We start from the raw sequence: 21,964 nt of genomic DNA on the forward strand, positions 1-21,964 counted from the left end.
GCAGGAACACAGCCTGTAGCTCCCACTACATCTGGGGTGACTGGAACCATGGCCCTGACTGCACCTCAAGGACCCTCAGAGTCTTGGATCCACTGGCACCTGGAAGACAGCTCACCAGAGGCACAGCACCAGCTACACCAATCAGAGGAAAAGATGGGAAGACAGGTAAAAAATACATCCAACACCACAAAGAGCAACACGACACCAATAAAAATGAGTGGCCCTACAACAGCAAGACTTGAACAACCAAGTAGAGATGAAGCAAAAGAAAATGACATAAAATAACTTTAGTAGAATGTTTGAGGCCCTTAAAGAAGAAATGAAAAGGTCCCTCAAAGAAAAGGAGGAAAAGACAAACAAAAAAAATGGAAGACATCAACAAATCCCTTAAAGAATATAAAGAAAAAAGCAATCAAACAGATGAAAGAAACTATTCAAGACTTGAATACCAAAACAGACAAAACAGAGACTATAAAGAAAACACAAACCAGGGGACTTATAGAAACAGAAATGATGAGAAAACGCGCAGGAACCACAAATGCAAGCATAAACAGCAGAATACAAGAGATGGAAGAGAAACTCTCAAGTGCTGAAGATATAATAGAGAAAATAGACTCATCAGTCAAAGAAAACATTAAATCTAACAAAAGCTTAACACAAAATATCCAGGAAATATGGGATACCATGAAAAGGTCAAATCTTAGAAAAATAGAAGAAGGAGAAGTTCAACTCAAAGACACAGAATATTTATTTAACAAAATCATATTCAACCTAAAGAAAGATATGCATAGCAAGATATAAGAAGCTTACAGAACGCCAAATAGACTGGATCAAAAAAAGTCCCCTCACCACATGATAATCAAAATACCTAAACATACAGAATAAAGAAAGAATATTAAGATCGGCAAAGAAAAAAAGGCCAAGTAACATATAAAGGTAAAATTACACCAGACTTCTCACTGGAAACAATGAAAGTCAGAGAGTCCTGGTCAAGCATTATGCAGACATTAAGAGACCACAGATGCCAGCCCAAACTACTATTCAATCACCATAGATGGACAAAACAAGATATTCTATGACAGAACCAGATGTAACCAATTCCTAGCCACAAACCCAGCACTACACAAAGTATTAGAAGGAAAACTCCAACCCAAGGAAGTTGACCACATCCACAAAAACACAGACAATAGATGATCTCACAGCAGCAAATCCCAAAGAAGGGAAAACACACACAATAACATCACCACCAACAAAAACTAAATTAACAGGAGATAACAATCACTGGTCATTAATATCCCTTAATATAAATGGACTCAAATCACCTATAAAGAGACACAGACTAACAGATTGAATGTGAAAACAGAATCTATCCTTCTGCTGCATACAAGAAACTAACCTCAACCTCAAAGACAGATATTGCCTCAGAATAAAGGGATGGGAAAAAAATTTTCCAATTAAATGGACCCAAGAAGCAATCTGGTGTAGCTACCAATCAAAAGAGACAGAGAAGGACACTGCGAATTAGTCACAGGAAAAATCCATCAAGAAGAAATCTCAATACTGAACATCTATGCCCCAAATATAAGGGCACCCTCATATGTAAAAGAAACATTTCTAAAGCTTAAATCATAAATTAAACCCTACACATTAATAGTGAGAGACTTCAATACTCTACTCCCACCACTGGACAGGTCAGTCAGACAGAAAAATTAACAGAGAAATAAGAGAACTAACAGACGTTATGACTTAAATGGACTTAAAATATATCTATAGAATATTCCATCCAAACATAAAAAATATACCTTCTTCTCAGCACCTCATGGAGCCTTCTCAAAAACTGACACATACTAAGTAACAAAAAGCCTCATGTATCTTATCGAATCACCATGGCTTAAAACTAGAATGCAACAGCAACACTAATTCCAGAAAGCCCACAAACACATGGAAATTAAACAAGGCTCACCTGAATCATAAATGGGTCAAGGAAGGAATTAAAGACTTCCTAAAATTCGAGGAAAAAATAAAATAGGATAGTGAAAGCAACGTGAACAAATATATCACCACACCCAACATCAAGCTATACCATAGAACCACGCTCTTAAAAACAGCATGGTCCTAGAACAGGGTCAATGGAATCGAACTGAGGACCCAGATATTAGTTTAGACTTACACAGCCACCCAAGTTTCTACAAAGATGCCAAAATATACATTAGAGAAAAGGCAGCATTTTCAACAAATAGTGCTGGGAAATTTGTATTTAACATGCAGAAAAATGAAATTAGACCCTCACCTCTCACCCTGCACAAAACTCAACTCCAAATAATCAAGGACCCCAACATCAGACCTGCTGTGAAACTGCCATACTGAGTAAAATCTCCTCTTTGCCTTTTATTATCACTTTTTTTATTAAAAATTTCCACCTCCCTCCATTTCCCTCCCCCACTCCTCCTCCATCTCCCTCTCCAGTCCAAAGAGCAGTCAGGGTTCCCTGCCCTGTGGGAAGTCCAAGGTCCTCCCCGCTCCATCCTGGTCTAGGAAGGTGAACATCCAAACTGGCTAGGTTCCCACAAAGCCAGTACATGTAGTAGGATAAAAACCCAGTGCCATTGTCCTTGGCTTCTCAGTCAGTCCTCCTTGTCTGCCACATTCAGAGAGTCTGGTTTGATCACATGCTCATTATTCCCAGTCCAGCTGGCCTTGGTGAGCTCCCATTAGATCAGCCCCACCGTCTCAATGGGTGAACTGAACAGAGAATTCTCAACAGAAGAAGTTCAAATGGCCAAAAGACACTTAAGGTCATGCTCAGCCTCCTTAGCAATCAGGGAAATGCAAATCAACAACTTTAAGATACCATCTTACACCTGTCAGAACAGCTAAAATCAAAACACACTAATGATAGCCTTTGCTGGAGAGGATGTGGAGTAAGGGGAACACTCAGCCATTGCTGGTGGGAATGCAAACTTGTGCAACCACTTTGGAAATCAGTGTGGCGGTTTCTTTTATTATCACTTTTATTGTCTCCTTAACTAGTGTCTTGGGGAGAGGCAGTCAAGTCTAGCTCTTGAGGCTGCCAGAACCCAGGTTTCTAATTGTAATAGCCTAGAGTCATAAGAACATCTTACACAATACACTCTCACCATAATGGCTTCATATTGCTAAAGCCTTGCAGCTACTGGCTACCATCAGACTGTGCAATGTGCATTTGGCTTCCACCTCTGCCCTGCAGCATTTTCAACCTTTCACTCAGTGACTTTTGCATTATAACCAGCCCAGGATGGTTGCTTACTGCTTTTCAGAGCAAAAGTATTACCTATGAGCACCCCTGTCCTCAACCAGCCAGAAGCCCTCCTGCGTCGAACGTAGGTGTGTGTAGAAATGTTCCTGGCCGTTCTTTTACACTACAAGTATTTGCAGTGTATCTCACAGAGGTCTGGTGCTGGCCTCAGATGAAAAGTGCAAAGGGTCACCCAAAAGCTCAGTAATAAAATTAGCAACCACTTAAACAAATTCTTTCAAACTAAATTAAAAGCAAAACAAATTGTAATGAATATTTTTAAATATGCAAAAGGGCTAAATGAAGACAAGCAGAGCCCCTATACTGAGCAGGAGTCCCCAGTTTTTAGACCATCTCCTGATGGTATCTGCAAGCTAAGGCTGGGGCTCCAAAGAAATCTCAGCAAGGCATACTTCTGGGGCCTCTGGTCAGGTTTATAAAACAAGTTAGTCTCAGTCTACCTGAAAAGCTATCAGAAGCAGGAAGAGCCAACATTTAAAGACACCCCCAGTGCCCTCAAGTTTTACTTATGGTGGATATTACTCTCTGTGTCCTGTAGATCCCAGCAGGCCTTCTCTGGACCCTGTGTCTTGCATGGTTGCTCTGCCCACCTATGGGTTCCCCTCACTTTCATCCATCCAATTCTGGTCTGAAGTCCTTCTCAGCTCTCTCGAATATCTAGCACATGGTCATATAGTCTCAAGATGGGAATAAGAGGAGGCTGGTCTCCAAAATATATAAAGAACTCAAGAAACTAGACCATAAAAGGCTAATCAACCCAATTATAAAATGGGGCACTGAGCTGAACAGAGAATTCTCATCAGAAGAAGTTCAAATGGCCAAAAGACACCTAAGGTCATGCTCAACTTCCTTAGCGATCAGGGAAATGCAAATCAAGACAACTTTAAGATACCATCTTACACCTGTCAGAATGGCTAAAATCAAAAACACCAATGATAGCCTATGCTGGAGAGGTTGTGGAGAAAGGGGTACACTTATCCATTGCTGGTGGGAATGCAAACTTGTACAACCACTCTGGAAAGCAGTGTGGCGGTTTCTCAGAAAATTTGGGATCAACCTACCCANAAATTTGGGATCAACCTACCCCTCAACCCAGCAATACCACTCTTGGGAATATACCCAAGAGATGCCCTATCATACAACAAAAGTATATGCTTAACTATGTTCATAGCAGCATTGTTTGTAATAGCCAGAACCTGGAAACAACCTAGATGCCCTTCAATGGAAGAATGGATGAAGAAAGTATGGAATATATACAGATTAGAGTACTACTCAGCAGTAAAAAACAAGGACTTCTTGAAGTTTGCATGCAAATGGACGGAAATAGAAAACACTATCCTGAGTGAGGTAAGCCAGACCCAAAAAGAGAAACATGGGATGTACTCATTCATATTTGGTTTCTAACCATAAACAAAGAACATTGAGCCTATAATTCGTGATCCTAGAGAAGCTAAATAAGAAGGTGACCCCCCCGAAAAAAAACATATAGTCATCCTCCTGGATATTAACCTTCATCAGGCGATGAAAAGAGACAGAGACAGAGTCCCACATTGGAGCACCGGACTACAACCCCAAGGTCCAAATCAGGAGCAGAAGGAGAGAGAGCACGAGCAAGGAACTCAGGACCGCGAGGGGTGCACCCTCACACTGAGACAATGGGGATGTTCTTTTGGGAACTCACTAAGGCCAGCTGGACTGGGTCTAAATAAGCATGGGATAAAACCAGACTCGCTGATCATAGTGGACAATGAGGACTGCTGAGAAGTCAAGAACAATGGCACTGGGTTTTGATCCTACTGCACGTACTGGCTTTGTGGGAGCCTAGGCTGTTTGGATGTTCACCTTACTAGACCTGAAAGGAAGTGGGAGGTCCTTGGATTCCCCACAGGGCAGGGAACCCAGTCTGCTCTTCGGCTGATGAGGGAGGGGGAGTTAACTGGGGGAGGGGGAGGGATATGGGAGACGGTTGCGGGGAGGAGGCAGAAATCTTTAGTAAATTAATTAATTAATTAATTAATTAAAAAAAAAGAGGAGGCTGGTTAATAAACACCAAATTCATCTGTCATCAAGAACAAGTACAAGGGACCTTCACCAGGGCCTTCCAAAGATGCTGTTTCTAGCCAGAGTACAGAACTAGTGTTTCTGTGACCTTCTCTTCAATGCCTTGTTTCCATACTTCTCAATTCTGGTCCCACTAGGTGAGGTCATTCCTGCTGGTCATCCCTGTACATGGAGGCTGAGTAACCTGCCTGAGTGATGGGTGAGAACCTACAGAATCCATGCAGGTCCAAAGACCTCAACTCCATCTTTGATCCCTTTCCTGCCTGTACAAGAGGAAAATTAAGGGGCCCTAGGAGGGTCATGGAAACGGTGAGGTCATTTCCTGAAATGTGCCCACGAGGAATGCTGGGAACACTACCACTGACCTAGCTACAAGGCCTGGCAGCATCAGCTATGCTTACCCTATACCAGCTTTGCCTGCGCTAATACCAGCATGATTTACCTCCCAAAATCTGTACCCAGAAGACCCCCATGTATTCAGGTTTCTCTCCCTAGGGGAGGCTCCACAGCAGGAACAGGCCAGCACACAGCCATCGTGACTACAACCATAATATTTGGGTTACTAATGTCTCCAGCACACCCCCATGGGATGGCAGAAGCTAAAATCACTCTGCTAAGAAGCCTTTGGTCAAGGCTTGCTTGCCAGGCCACATCTGCAAGGCAGGCTTGAAAGTACACGTAAAAGCAGAAGGAAATGAAGGAGACAACAAGCTTCTGAGGTTACTCCATGACCTCTGCCTGTGCGGCTCCCTCCACAACATGTACCCGGGAATTAGGTGAGGCACAGGCAAAGGCCATACAAAAATTGTACTGAAAACCAAAATGCCTAGTCAGAGCCAAGGCCAATGAAGGCCCTTTTGCTTTTTTTTTTTGGTTAAAAAAATGTATTTTTTTCCCCTCTGAGTAATATCCAAGGCCTGACTCTGCTTAACTTCTGCAACCAGACAAGACCAGGTATATTCAGAGCAGTACAGCCCTAGACAAAAATAAACCAATTGATCAGAAACAGCACCAACGATTCTTTTTAATCATTATCTAGTTTTGTGCAAATTAATTTTTAGGCTTTCTTTCCATGTTAAAAATACACGGCCTTCCAGATATAACAGCACACACATGTATCTTCCCAAGCCTGGGCACCTTAGAGAGGGCTTGTCTCAAAACAAAACAAAATCCAAACAGCATCTACATCCACTGAAATTTTTAAGGGGGGACACTTAGCTGCCCTGTGTCCCACTGGGTACCCAGAATCATTTTGGATGGCATTCATTCCTCTTAAAGCTTCTTTGTTCTTAAATGCTGTGGTGGTTTAAAAAAAAATGCCCCCAAAGGGAGTGGCACTATTAGAGGATGTGGTCTCACTGGAGGAAGTGTGGCACTATAAGGGTGAAATCGAAGATCTTTTGCTCAAGTTTCACTCAGGTGACAGTAGGTTAACTTCCTGTTGCCTGCTCCAGGACCACGTCATGTTTCCAGTCATGATGGTAATGGACTGAACCTCTGAAACTGTAAGTGAGCCACCCCAATTAAATGTTTTCTTTATAAGTATTGCTGTGGTCATGGTGTCTCTTCACAGCAAGAGAAACCCCCTAAGACAATTGCTGCGGTTTGACTTCCTTCCTCCGCAGACTCTCACAGCCAGAAGTGAAAGGAGAGCCGTGAAGGCCGGTGTGCTCAGAGAGACAGCTTTAATAACTGCCTGCCGAGTTCATGAATGGATTTTGACAACACTCTTTTTTGACGATTTTGATAATTTCCTTCCAAGATAACACACTTTTTTCCTGGCGTGAGTGTTGTAAATAAAACAGACATTGGGAAATAGCACCATGATTCAGTGGGGTGACATCAGCAAACTGGAAAGCAGGCTGCCAGCAGGTGCACCTGGACCGCAGCCTTGCCTCCCACTATGGACCCTGCACGTCTGTCCCAGGCTCCCAGGCTCTGGCATTCTGACCCAGATCATTAATAGACTAGTTATCTATGGTCTGAGCATACCTGCTCACAGCACTCGGTGATATACCTGACTCAGTCTTTACATGGGAGGTGCTTCTCGGCTATCCCTGACCAATTTTCCCAACTGTCATTTGTTTCTTGGCTCAGCCTTGTTCCAGCTTCTTCATCCTGAACTGTGACTTGTAAACAGCCTTGTCTTCCAGAAGAAAGTGTCTTAGAAGCCCACGTGTGTGTGTGTGTGTGTGTGGTGAGCCCGTGTGTGTGTGTGTGTGTGTGTGTGTGTGTGTGGTGAGCCTATGTGTGTGTGTGTGTATGCGCGTGTGTTGAGCCCACACGTGTGTGGGCGTGTGTGTACACATGGTATGAAAAGCTGAAGTTAGTGATGTCTATAATCATCTGCCTTAATCATTCTTCTTTTTTCTTTATTGTGGCAGAGTCACTCAATCAAATTCTGAAGATAGAAATGTGGCTAGTCTCCATAGGCCAATTTGCTCTTGAGATTCTCATCTCTGCAGATGCCACACCCACCCAGCATTTACATGGCTTCTAGGAATTCAAACTCTGACCTGCACTTGTTTGTCAAGTGCTTTAAATGCTGAGCCGTCTCTCTACCCACGCCCTCCCCCCCCACCCCATTTCTTTAGCACTCACCTTTGAGGACAGGTCTCTCTCCAATGCTCCGGATACTGTAGAGGGTGTTGGACAGGGGCACCTCAGGAATGAGCTCTGCAAGCAAGTACCCAGAATACCAGGCGCACAGGGAGGAGAAAATAAACACTAGAGCCTTGAAAATACCTGGAGAGAGATGACAGGAGTTCCAAGAGTGACAACCTATCACCATGGACAGCTGGGCATTCTCTTCCCTCCACAGCCTATCATCCCCACCCATTTCTGGTACCCAGACTTCTGGGAGGCAGTTCTGGTGGGAGAAAGTGAGCACGTGATGGTCCCATGGGCTCTGCAGTAAAAGGCAAGAACCACGGACAAGGAGTGTTTTCTAGAGTAAGTAGGCAGCTATACCGATGTTGCCCTGGATCTGAGTCTCCTCACAGGTCAGTAGAATGTGTGGTGATTAGTCCCGTGTGGGTCTGAGCAACAGACACCACTCAGGGCCTTTGAGAGACAGGCTCAGCCTTGAACTTGCTCCTGGGGTGGGAATAGAACCTCCAGAGGGTGGTCTTCGTTTTGCTGTTGTTTATTTCTCAATCATGGCATTTTTTCTGTTTAAAATTACATCAAGGGACACTGAGCATATGCAGCAGATGACAGGTGACTCTCATAAAGTTCCTCACCTGTCTTAGAGTCTCAGAGAGACCTGAGAGACACCCAAGGATCCTGATGGTAGGAGGTCCCCAAAGACCTTAGTATTCTGGGTTGCTATCAAAATCACCTGACCACAAGGAACTACAGATATGGAAGACATCACCCTCCTCCTTGGTGCCACAAGCCTGGTTCAGCCATGGAAATGAAAAGAGAAAGGGGGTATAGAAGAAGGAACACTGAAGAAAAGACAGAGCTAGGCAGGAAAGGGGCTGTGGAAGCTGGGGGAGACCACAAACTATAGGTTGTCAATTACAAGTACAGAGGAATCCCTGACTTGCCAGAGTATTTCCTCCCTGCTCAAAGCCCCAAAGAGAGGTTCTCTCACTGTGAGCTCGACAGCTAAGGACAGTGGTCAGGACAGCTCTTGGGCCCATGAAGATGAAACACGTGATCTGAGTGAGCCAAGTCTCACACATGTGTTATATGTAGTAACACTGTGTCCCCAGCTACTGGTGCTGTTTGGGAAGGTTATACAAACTTTGGAGGGGAACTTTGCTGGAGGAAGTATGTCAAAAGGGACAGGCTTTGAAATTCTCCTCTCTCTCTCTCCATGTCTCTGTCCCTTACGGAGTTCAGGAGCTTGACTGTGGTTCTGAAATCAGGGCCCAGCCTTTTCTCATATGGTAATAAAGTCATCAACTTGAATAAGCACCTTTAGTTCATTTGCAACACAGAGAAGCCCGGGGGTAAAGGCCAGCACTTGGCACCAGGAGGCTATAAGTTGGTATCAGTGTACTTTGTCCTCAGAGATAAGAGCTCTGTGCAAATGTGAGTGCATGTGCATATGTGTGCACATGTATGTTCCAGCCTCATCCTTACTATGAGACGCTCAGGGCCTCTGAAATCTGGCCATGTCACTGAAGAGTCGCCAGCCAATGCTACACGGAGGATCTTAGGGCTCACCTCTCTTTCATTCTCAGGGGCTGCCAATCACTGATACCCGAAGAACTGAACTGCTGTGGGTGTACCAAGCAGGGAAGCCAAATTTCTGTGCTGACGTTCTGTCAGGACCTCAAAATGAAGCAGGGTGTGATTGATGACTGATGACAGATTTTTTTTTTTTTGAGACAGGGTTTCTCTGTAGCTTTGGAGCCTGTCCTGGAACTAGCATGTGTAGACCAGGCTGGCGTCGAACCCAGAGATCAGCCTGCCTCTGCCTCCCGAGTGCTAGGATTAAAGGCGTGCGCCACCACTGCCACCCAGCCCAATGACAGAATCTTTAAAGAAACAGGTAAATTAAAATGAGGTCATCTGGAAGAACTCTGGCCCAACATGACTGTGTCTTTTGAAAGAAAGTGATTTGAAACAGACACACTTGCAGGGAGCGCTTTGGTCCTGCTAATGGGTTTTCTCCAATCTGAGGAAGGACAAGCTGTTTGTCCCTGGTGCTTGCCCACGTGCATCTAAGTGCCTGGCCACACCCATGCCTCTTAGACCTGGGAAGCTAAGAAGGCTGGGGCTGGAGTCATCTCTCAGTAGTCAGCTGGCTTTGGTGCCCACTGCCTCCCCCGACCCATACATTGAGGCTTTTAGGCAGGAAATGCCGCCACAACCCACCTTGCTAACACCCCAGTTGAGGGAGAAGGCACCCACCAGCAGGCCCCACAGAGACAGTATCATGGCAGCTTCCCAGGCCCAGTGAGAACAAATCTGCCTCTGGACAGATGAGCCCGTGACAAGGGCTACTCCAAGAACACTGCAAATCCTTAGCTCACCAAGATGGGAGTAACACAGCCCCTCCTCCAACATCACATTTCCTGGGGGAAGCCATGGATGGAAGGACCATATATGTCTTTGTGTGGGTCGGACAGAGCGACTGCAAGCTCTCAGCTTCCTCTCTATGTAGCCAGGAAAATGTATTTCCATCCTACTGTATAGAGATAGTGAAACCATTCTTCCCAAAGAACTAGAATAAAAGACAGTGCCCTGCATGAGGGATGGGCTCCATTTGCATTCACTTGTCAAGGACAGGGACGAGTCCTGAGAAACGTCATTGTGAGAAGATCACAGAAATCAGTCACACAGAGTAAGGGGTTGTGCTGTGACCGTACAATGTCACGCTGCCCTTGTTCACATGGGTGCACATAGGCACATGCACCTCCACCCACGGACACTCCAGGACACTGACTCTTCAAGTCAGTGCTGACAGTGAGGCAGAACCAGAAAAGAGGCCCGGTAAGAAGTCAACAAGGACAGTTCCCTTTCCTCAGCTTGCCGTGCGTGCACACACCTGCCGTGACTCCCTAGTGCTCTCCCTAGGGGAGCTGGCTTCTTCACAGGAGAATGAGAAGGGGATGACAGAAAAGGCAGGCTCTGAAAGACTCAGGGACTGAGGAAAACAGCGATCTTCCTCCTCACTTTACTACCTTCCCAAGTCTCTCAGCAACGTCGAGTATTCTTAGAAAAGTAAAAACAGGCCTGTGAGAGCGTGCCTGGGTGCTGTCAAGATCATCTCCCCTAGTAAGCCCTCAGCTTCACTGTGAGCAGACAACCCCTTCCCAGATGTTCTGGTTCTAGGGCCTTCCACTCCAGTAGGCTGGTTCCTAGGGACTAAGCCACTTTGCTGACCACCGCCTGTCCTCACCGGGTGTCTACTCTATAGGTAGGAGAGTACACAGAACCCCTCCCCGCTGGATAATAAGAAGAGATGGAGGAAGAGGTAAGTAAGCCCTCAGAGAAATCTCAGCTCCCATCCTGCACCCCTCTGGATTCTTGTTCCCACCAGGATCCCACAAGAAGTGGCGTAGGCAGAGAGCCTTCACCCTTCTGCCTTAGCTTGGCAGTTAGGAGGAGGAAGGGGTGCCGTCCCTTACCCCTAGGCAGGAACAAGTCTAGCTGCACTGGCACTCACCTGTAGCAACTGGACGCATCTTCCAGGAACTGCTCTCCTCCTACCTAGCGCTTGGCTGCAATTTCCAAAAGCCTGTGGAGGCTGACCTACCTGACTGGGCTGCCTGTAGATGGAACCGCCCTGTAGGCAGACAAGGGCAGGTCAATTTCCAGGAAATGGGAGGACCCGTGGACCAGGCAGGTTGAAGGTGCAGCTGGCAGGCTGTGTAGGTGCTACACAGCTGTCAGCACCCTGGAGCTCCAGGGTCACTTGAGAAGCAGGAGGCACTCCTTGTCCTGCTCGCCTGGGGCCGCAGACAACCGGAGGCCAGAGATGGGGTAATCAGAGAGATCACAGAAGGGTTTACAGCTAAGGGGAGACATGGTGCTCCCTAACCATCCCTGACCTTAAGGTACTATTTTACAAAGGGAAATGAAGTACAGTTTGGCTCAAGCCTTGTGAACACAGAGCTCCAGAGTGAAGCCCCCCCTGCTCTGAATTTCAAGGCTCTATACTGTTTCCAAAGCAGTCACACTGCCCACTTGCTGTGGGTATGGCCCACCATGGTGCCTAACCCCTACCTTCTCCTTTACTAATGGGATGTTTACTTTGGCGAAACGAGGTAAGAGAGAAGGTCCCCTAGGACATGTATATACAAGGACACGGGACTCACAGTGTCGGAGGATGGATAAAGGCTTCCTAGAAGGTTTCCCCACCCATCCACCTGAGTAGGCACAGTGCTTGTTTACTGCCCAGAGTATATGTTCATTCCAAATGCCCATCAGGTTTTCACAGAACTTTGGACTCATTCTAGTAAGGGTGGTCTCAAGTCACTAAGGGAAGGTAAGACTCCAACAGCAGATGGTCACCCCAGTCCAGCTGCTGTGGGAATTCTACGCCACCTCTCTTCTTCCTCTTCCAAGAAGCCCAAAGACTGGAGCCACACAACTCAGGGTGCCCTAGCATATGGGAACATCCCTCTACACTATTCTAGAAGAGAAAGAAGTTGTGTTGGCCATTACAATATGGTTAGTATTGAATGCCAAACTGAGAAGATCTAGATTCACCTAGGAGACAAATCTCTGGACATGTGTTTGAGGGGTTTTCCAGATTGGTTAATCAAAATAAGAGGACCCACCCTGGGAGTGGGTGGCATCATTCCATGGTCTAGAGTCCTGAACTGAAGAAAACAGAGAAAGTGTGCTGGGCACCAGCATTCATCTCCCTCTTAATCCCAACTGCAAATGTAACTGTCCTCACTCTCCTGCCACCAGGACTCCCCACCATGGTCGACTGTGAGCCAGAACAAACGCTTCTCTACTTTGCTCTTACTGCAAAAATGTTCCTGAGACTTTCTGTGTTGTCACACCCAAGGAGACAGAGGACACAGTCTGTTCACACCTGCAGCAGACCTCCCAAATCAGAGAGACCAAATGACAGGGACCTTCAGTCAGGCTTATTCCTGAAGACTCAAGTGTTGTCTCAGTCCCGGGCTGAGTATAATAGCTATATACTGCAGAACACACAGCGCTCTGTAGCACCAAAGCCAGCCTCCACCTCTGCCCATCAGCTTCATATGACAAACCTGCGCCTCTATCATCACCTCGGTTCCATCTACCAAGAATCTCACCTCCACCTTCGCCTCACTTGACTTCAGCGGTGGGACTTTTATCTATGGGATTGTCTTCATGCATTATAATTAAGGCTAAAAACACATAAAGGTAGCCTTCTTAGCCTTTCATTTTATTATTATGTGTACATGCCTACATGAGTTTATGTGTGTAGGAGCCCTCAGAGATCAGAAGAGGACTTGAATCTCTTGGAACTGGAGGTATAGATGGTTGTGAGCTGCCATGTGGGTACTGGGCACTAACCAGAGTCATCTGCAAGAGTAACTAGTGCCCTTACCTATTGAGCCATCTCTCCAACACCCTTATCCTTTACAACAGCTAAGTTTGTATTACTGATCTCCAGAAATTGTCATCTCTCAGAGTTAAAGCTATGCCTAGGAAAAAAAATCATCTCTCACTCTTGTGTCCCACTGTGTTCCTTCTCTCTTCTCGTTCCTCTCTTGCCTTCCTCCTCCTCCTCTTTTTTTCTCTGTCACCAAAGGGTATGTGATCCAAAATTGAGTCTTTGCTCCGTTAAGTTGATTCTCTCAGTGTTTTATTACAGGGATAAATACCCGACAAGCACAGCACTTGGGCCTATCATTACCTGTGTAAGAATCCTTTGCCCTCTAAGACTCTGAAGCTAAGTTGGAGGTGATTTCAATCGTTCTCAGCTGACCAGCTATGAAAAAACAAAAGGCTCTCCATGTCCTTGAATTTGTATTCCAGGAACATGCAGTGTGGTGAAAGGGCTGAGTCTATAGAACTCTTCCGAACTAGAGGGGAGTGCATTCATTTCTGTGGTCAAGAAGGGGGACACAGCCTAGACAGAGAATCCCAGTAAGAGGCAGAAGTAATTGTCTAGTTTCTAACCAGTGGGTTAAATGTCTCTTAGCACCAGGCACTGTTTCAACCCCGGAGACAGAGACATGGCATGTGGTGGTTTAAGACAAATGTCTCCTCTTAGTCTTTGGTTCCTGGTTGATGGTGCTGTTTGCAGAGCCTTAGGAAGTATAGCCTTGCTAGAGGGTGTATGTCCTTGGAGGCAGGTTTTCAGAGTGCCGTTTCCACTTTGCCTTCTTGTTCAAGTTTTCTTGCAGTTCAAGACCCACTTCCCAGCTAGGCCAGTACTGGAGACAAAGGTTAGCTTCTAACAATAGCCTCTATGGGGTTCTCTGCTTGCATTTCCTTAATAATTAACTGTCCCCCTATGTGGCTCTACTCTCTGCCTTGCATTCTTTCAGGGACAGTGAAAAGCAGCTGCATCTATCCCAGGCTTTTGCAAACTCTCTAAGATAACATTCTATTGTCCTATAACCAAAAGTCGTAAATGGAGCTCTCAGCGTCTGCGCCAGCTACCATGCCTACTGTCTGCTTCATCTGCTCTGCCATCATGGACTCTACCCCTCTTAAACTAGTCCAAATACACCCTTCCTTCCATGAGCTACCTTGGTCATAGTGTTTTATCATAGTAACAAAAAGTAACTAATAAAATGTGTGACGTAGAACTGTTTCAGTTCTTGCACTGTGACTGGGGACATTTATGTCCTACAGTTCCAAACAGTTAATGGATCTCTGTGTCATCACCTCCATAGCCAGGAGGAAGGCAAATTCAGTTGAACCGCATCAGCATTCAGAATGGGTATGGAAGGTGCCTGTGTGTGTGGTGACAGTCTTTAGGGAGGAAGGCACCCCCAACAGTGTTTTGTGAGAACACAAAAGCAAAAGCTGTGCTCTAGGAGAAATTTGAGCAGCACAGAAACTTAGAGTCTGCAGGAGGTTTTGTCCACAAGGGCTATGGAGCACAGGATCTCCTACCTTGGGGCACTAGACCTTGGTTACCCCTTCCTTTTGTATTTAGGCAGCTGGAGTACACTGAATCTCCTAGTAGTCCAGGGCTGGTTAGCAGGAAGTTGAGTCTACAAACTCTTGGTCCCTCACAGAGTGTACCAGGGCCCTGTGACACATCCCCTGTGTTCTCTCTGAAGACAAATCCAAGTCAGGGTTCGTCATTAGGTCCTCAGTAGAAAAGGAAAGTTCTACAAGCTTCTATTGACCCTGCTTGAGATGCTGAGTGATGGCCATAATTTCCCTCTCCACTCTTCCTTAAGGACCTCCTGTGAACTGGGACCCTGCACTGCTGAATGCAAACCTGGAATGTGGATTGCATGGTGTGTGAGACACAGAGAACACCCAATGTCAGCACCTGGGCTCAGATCCTCTGCTGCTGGCTCTTACTTAAAAAAAAATTTAAGTGTGTTTGTTTTTATGTGTGTGTGTGTGTATACACGTGTGTGTGTGCGGGCATATGTGTGCCATGGTACATGTACAGAGGTCAGAGGACACTCTTTATATTTTGGTTCTCACTTTCCTCCTTGAGACAGGGTTTCTCTGCAGTAATGTAAGCCAGGCTAACAAGCCTCAGACTTCTGGAGATTCTCCTGTCTCTGCCTGGGATCCAGTCTCAGGTCATTAGGGTTGTGGGGCAAGTACTGTTACCTGCTCAGCCATCTTCCCAACTCTAGGTCATTCTTTGGGCCTCGGGATCTGAAGCCAAGGATAAGTGCAAAACGGATGAACTGGACCTAGATATTTTCAATGTGCAGCCTTAGGTTAGCTGCTGACCACGTAATCCTGGATTCTGGTTACTGAGGACTGAGGAGTCCAAGTCCAGGAATATAGAAATATAAAATTGGAAACCCAAGCACATTTTGGGTGAATAAAAATCAAGCTGGCAGCCAGTGTTAACCTTTAACACTTTCTGCCTTAAGAACAGACATCCTGGAAGTCACTGTGTACAGAGATAAACTTTTCACAATTGTCTCCTCCCTCCCAGCTTCCCAACTAGACAGGTACTGGGGACAAAGGTTGGCTTCTAATCCTCCGCTTGTATTCCCTTAATTTTCAACTGTCCCCCTATAGGACTCTACTTTCTGCCTTGCATTCTTTCAGAGACAGTGAAAAGCAGCTGTGTCCACTGCAGGCTTTCACAAATGCTCTTAAGTTAACATCGTAATGTCCTATAACCAAATGCTGTAAAACTTAAAATGTAATGTGACTTTAAGCCTGACCACAAGGTTGTAAAAGCTCTTTGACCCACACCTGGTGCTTGATTTTATGATAAGAGGAGGCCCAAAACCAGCCACCATGGCCACAGCTGAGGGCACTGTATTAGTTAGGGTTTCCATGACACCATGACCAAAAGTAACTTGAGGAGGAAAGGGTTTATTTCACCTCACAGCTTATAAGCCCATCTCTGAGGGAAGACAGGACAGGGACTCGGGGCAGGAACCTGGAGGCAGGAGCAGATGCAGAGGCCATGGGGGAGTGTTGCTTACTGGTTTTCTCCTCATGGCTCAGAATGTTTCCTTACACAGTCCAGGAACACCTGCCCAGGGGTGGCACTGCCCGTAGTGGCCAGGGCCCTCCCACATCAATCACGAATTAAGAAAATATCCTAAGGCTTGCCTAAAGGAATCTTACAATGGCATTTTCTTAGCTGAGGATCCCTCCTCTCAGATGTCTTTAGCTTACGTCAAATAGACATAAAACCATCCAGCACAGGTACTATTTGGGGAGGAATGGAACCTTTGGGAGGGGCAGCCTTGCTTGGGGAACTCACTGGAAGATAGGAATGAGGGTTTATAGCCACACTCCACTTCTTCTTGCTCTCTGATTCATGTGTGTGAATAAAAATGTCATGAGCCGGCTTCCTGCTCCTACAGGCATGGATTCCTTTCCTGCCATTCTGGACTCAGTCCTCCAGAACCATAAACTGAAACAAACGCTTTCTTCTTCAAGTTGGTTTGAGTCATGGTATTTTATCACAGAAACAGGGAAGTGACCCACACGTTTGGCCCATCCAACAGAAAACATGTTTCTCAAAGGTACAAGAGTCTCAGGAAACAGAAAAATGCTTCTGGGAGCCTATAGGATTCCTAAAGTGCACAGTGATTGAGTCTGACACACAGGTAATCTAGTTGGCATAAGGCTGCTGGAACCTCTTGATGCAAGAAATACAAAGGAGAGAGGCTGACAGACTCAATCTCAATAGGCTGAGACCGCTTGATTGAGATGAAGGTTGAGCTCATTTAGAGGGACTAGAGGGCAAATGTGTGTGTGTGTGTGTGTGTGTGTGTGTGTGTGTGTGTGTGTGTGTAGTTTAACTGGAACCAGGGTGGGATGTTTCTGATACCCTGGCATATTGTTTCTGCAAGTGGAGCTGAATGAAGCATCAGGCTGGAGCCACGCAACTCGTTATGGCTAGGGGACATACCCAGTACAGCCTGACTCAGCTCCTCAGGATTGGGTCACTACAGACTCCAGAATCGCGTCAGCAGGCCAGGCACCTTCAGGTCCATGTCCTAACCTTTCTCCCTGTAGAGAGTGGTGCTCGCCAACAGGGGTTGCTCTGCCTAACGTCAAACCCCAGAAGGCCTCGTGTTAGCAGTTACAGAAGCTGCGACCAAACGCAACTCCCTTCTGAGCTGTAAAAGAATTCAAACCATCATGGGAGGAGAAAAGCAACTGAGAACTCCCCACAGGCCCCGCCCTCCACCCTCTCGGCAATGTCACCCGCGGCCACTCCAGTCCCAGATGTCACTGCCCATCTGTAACTGTCCCCAGTTGCTGCGACTCCACTTTACAGTGTAGGCTGCCTGTCTGCTGTCATTCTTCCCAAACAGCCACCACAGTGGCCTCGAATGAGAGCCTCTCATGCCAAAACGCAGTGCTTTCGAGGAAAGGCAGTTGGACATTGCCTGGAGGCGCTCACTCCCGCTCTGTGAAAGGTTCTGGAATTCTCTCCTGGGAGGTGGCCTTCCCTGGTCTGCCCTTGGGTTTCCAACAGGAGGACAGAGAAGAACCAAGGCCCCCCCCCCCCCCCGTACTTACCTTACCCGCGTTTGGGGCTCCTAAGAGTGAAGAGAGATTAGGGAACCCACAGAGTGAGACCCAGAAGGAGAGTCTGGCCCTGTCATAAGCATTCCCTGTGTGAGAAAGCCCCAGCAGTGCCCGGGGCCTCTGATGTAGCCTTCCCCTGACTCCCACCTTCCTCCTCCCCTGGAACCTTCGGTCCTCTCACCATGTTGATGGCTCCAGCCTCTACTGACCCGGGACAGCCTCGCCCCTGCCATGTGCCCAAGCCAGCCGGCTCCCCTGAGCTCTGCCAAGCTCCGCCCTGTGTTCCTGTTGCCCCACAGCGCCCCCTGTCCTTCCCCACTCTCTGCACCGTGCGCTGCCTCTTCCGCCTTGAGAACTGTGGGGCCTACACTGTGGGGATCCCTTGGTAAGGGGTCCTGCAACCTGCAAGGACCTATCCGGGTGGGCAGCCAGGTTCTCGGACAGGTTACTCAGGCCGGCAAAACTTCACCCTAACGGGGAAGCAGCCCTAGGGTATGAAAAGCCAGAAGAACGATCCTCCCCTGAATCTGGGGGCGTGCATTCTGTCTTCTGGGGGCCTGAAAGGTCCCTTCCAGTACTCTGGGAACCGCCGCCCACTTCTAAACGCTTTGCTACAGTCAGGCTCCACACCTCTTCTGATGTCCTGGGGCCCCTTATGTTTAGGAATCTAGGCTGAAGCACTTTTAAATTAATTTCCACATGCTTATGCTTCAGGGAAAGCACCCAGCATCCTGTCCTCTCACCCAAGCAGGACAGTACTTCGTGTCCTTGTTAAAAAAAGCAGCGCTTAAAAATAAAAAATAAAAAAATTTAAAAAAAAGCAGGGCTTAAAGATAACTTCCTGGCCACACTGGGTTTTGTGTTAGCAAAACTTTACACTGTAAGATTATAAGTAAGATTAAAAATCCTCTGACACTCCCTTTCAGACTCAAATAGTGGTGTGTGTGTTTGTGTGTGTGCGTGTGTGTATGTTCATGCATGCATGTGGAGGCCAGAGGCTGACATCCAATGTCTTCCTCTATTGCTTTTCTGAGACAAGGTGTAGACAGAAGTTTCCATCTTGTCCAGTCCCATAGCCACCCAATCCCAAATAAACACACAGAGGCTTCTATTGGTTATAAACTGTTTGGCCTATTGCTCAGGCTTATAACTAACTAGCTCTTGCAACTTAAAGTAGCCCATAATTTTTATCTATGTTTAACAGCATGGCTTGGTACCTTTTCTCAGTAAAGCATTCTCATCTTGCTTCTTCTGTGTCTGACTGGTGACTGCATCTCTGCCTTTTCTCTTCCTGGAATTCTGGTTGTCCCACCTATACTTCCTGTCTGACTACTGGCCAATCAGTGTTTTATTAAACCAATATGAGTGACAAATCTTTACAGTGTACAAGAGCATTATCCCACAGCAATAAGGTCTCTCTCTCACTGAACCCAGAGCTCACCATTGCTGGTCAGCAAACCTCTGAGATCTGCTTGCTTATCTACCCCCAGCACTGATTTCACAAAAGTGGCTTTAAATAGGTCCTATGGATCCTAACTCAGGAACTCATGGTTGTGCATCAAGGACTTCATTGTGTGAGGATTCAACTCAGGGTGACTCTAAAGTATAGGCAGAATGAGGCCCTGCTCAGTTATCATGCGGTGTTGACACCTTGCACACTGATGGGTCACTCTTTGCTGAGGAGCTTCTCTGTGCGCATGAGGCCGCCAAACAGCAATCCCATCTCTGTGCGCTTGATGGCCAGTGCCACTGCCTTGCTGTGAAACATGGTTCAGGTAGCAAATACTCCAGGTTGAGCACTCCTAAGGTTAACAATGGGAGTGGAAAGGAAAGAGCCTCCCTGAGTCTACAACAGGCAAGGGAAAGGCCTGAGATCAGCTCTGCCTGGCACTCCTAGAACAGTGGGTTGTTCTTTTGCACTTACCCTAGGATCCACTTTAACTAGATCCCTGGGAATGTATGTGCTAAGTGCCTGTTCTCCACCCGCATTCCAATAGTGTGTGTCATATGTCAGGGGAAAGGACCCTAGAAAGGCCTTTTGCTTTGTTTGGACTGGAGGACTCTTGATTCATGGAAGCTGAGCCTGGTAGCACTGGAAGCAGGATAGCCAGGGAGAGGTTTATGGAAACCTAAGTTAGGCATAGTTGGAGAGACTGAGGTAGGCAGGGAGGCTGATTGAGGGACACCTTAGTGTCTGTCCTCATAGGGAGCTAGGGTAATGAGCTAGCTGCTGTCACAGAGACGGCCCATGCTTAGGATATCATGCCCTCTGAACCGTGCAACTGACTTCCATGCCGGCTCTGCAGGGTAAGTGAAAGAAGAAAATCATAGACTGGCCACAGCTCTCAAACTTCAGGTGGGTTGTCTTCTGACACAGGGCAGGTAGGGACAGAGGCCAGGCATGGTGACTGCCTGCCACCTTGTTTTCTGGAGATAACACCAATGGAGTTTCCTCTGAGGTAGCCTTTGAGCAGAAGCTGGGGGAGCGGCGGTGGGAACCCTGTGGGAATAGGCTATAGCAATGTTAAGTGGGGATGGTGGGCATGGAGTATCTGCCTCTGCCCATCCCTTGCCTCCCAGAGCTCTCCTGTTTTCTGCCTTTCACATCTCCTCAGCATCACATAGCATGTCAAACGTTCCCTGGTCCCTTCTCACTGGTCTTAAGTTCCCTTTGGGTCTTTGGTTTAGAATGGCCAGGCCCCAGTCCAGGCTTGGGTCCACAAATATTTGTGGTGTGACTAAATGAGTTGGCAAACAGGCTAAGAATCCGGTTTCTTTTACCAGGAACCCAAGGGCCCGCCTCTTTTTTCTTCCCCTTCCTCTGATAGTTGATTTTGTGCCAACTTACCTGCTTTTCAAAGAGTGACTCTAAATCTACCTGATAAGTAGCCCCAGTGACCCTGTAGCTAGGGCTCCATTCTATTACCGGAATTCATCCTCTGCCAAAATATGCCTGGCTTGTTCTGGTCAGTGCCCCCATGGCACCACCCTCCGCTCTTGAAAATGATGCCTACAGCACCAACAAACACAAAATCTTGTAAAGAGAATAAGCAGATGCCTCCCAAATCACCAGGGGTTTTAACTGATCATTGTAATACAACCAGTGCCCACTGTGGATACCCTGCCTAGAAAAGCATCCAAGAAGGTACTGAACTGATGTCGCCTCCGAGGGATGCGCATGCGAGTGGGCTGAAGCCTCATGGGAAAGGACAGTGAAAGCAAGGGTCAAGCTAACTTATATGCTGAGCAGGTCCCCAATGCTACACTAACAATCTAAACAGAGATCAAGCATTGCACTGGTGCTGGGTGGTGTCTGAGGGGTCTGTTCTCTACCACCTTGTGCAAGTCATTTCCCAGCATGACTTAGAACTGGTTCTGGCTAAATGGTAGTGGTACCCTAATATCTTCCTTCTACACCACATCCACGTCATGCCAGACACTCTTACAACACCGGTGGGGCAATTTAGCAGCCCACAGCAGCTGGGCCAGGATAGTCTCATTCATTCAAGTTGCTCGGACCCTGGCTTGCTGGTGATGATAGGGCAGTAACTCCCAACCCTATGCACAGCACTAGACTCCAGGGAACAGGAAGACAGGAAGGTGGCAAATGTGTAGTGAGAGGTAGAGTCAGGTTAGCCTGTGATGCTTGAATTTGGGTCTTCTGTAGACCGAGGCTATTAAGGCAAGTGTTTATATAAGAGTGACACAGCCAGGGATGGAATCAAAGCAAAGGCAGGGAGAAAGCCAATTCAAGAATTCAAAAGATGGGTTATCAAAACAAGCTGTGTAAGAGTAGAAAGCTTTGAGTTGTTGAGGAAGCAGAAGAAATTAATAACCAATACAGAGCAAGGCATGAAGAGGTCAGAAAGACTCTGGTTCCAGCCTTTTGTGTAAAGGCAGAAGGCCATCCGTCCATCAAGGTAGACAATGAAGCAGACTCCAGGGAAGATGGGGAGAGATGATAGATAGGCTGTCCTGAAGGAAAGAAATATC

The 21,964-nt window shown here is 46.8% G+C and overlaps 1 protein-coding gene and 1 long non-coding RNA gene across 4 annotated transcripts in view; one reads left to right on the plus strand and one right to left on the minus strand.

Annotated features, from left to right (window-relative positions):
• Positions 1-21,964, minus strand: part of Fam3b (FAM3 metabolism regulating signaling molecule B) — a 50,229-nt gene that overhangs the window by 21,633 nt on the left and 6,632 nt on the right. For 2 of the 3 annotated variants that reach the window (XM_050162041.1, XM_050162040.1), the window contains exon 2: positions 7,958-8,101. In XM_050162041.1, coding sequence (XP_050017998.1) covers positions 7,958-8,101 — 144 coding nt within the window. Of the gene's footprint in view, positions 1-7,957; positions 8,102-11,480; positions 11,591-21,964 lie in introns of those variants that run through there. The other variant, XM_050162042.1, reaches the window with a different exon arrangement.
• Positions 9,801-13,067, plus strand: LOC126513586 (uncharacterized). Its single transcript, XR_007595388.1, has 3 exons — positions 9,801-9,860; positions 11,232-11,288; positions 12,734-13,067. It is a non-coding gene; the product is annotated as an uncharacterized lncRNA (long non-coding RNA).

Source organism: Alexandromys fortis, unplaced genomic scaffold, assembly GCF_014885135.2.
Source record: "Alexandromys fortis isolate MF-2015 unplaced genomic scaffold, M_Fortis_MF-2015_v1.1 scaffold_128, whole genome shotgun sequence".
Taxonomy (NCBI): domain Eukaryota; kingdom Metazoa; phylum Chordata; class Mammalia; order Rodentia; family Cricetidae; genus Alexandromys; species Alexandromys fortis.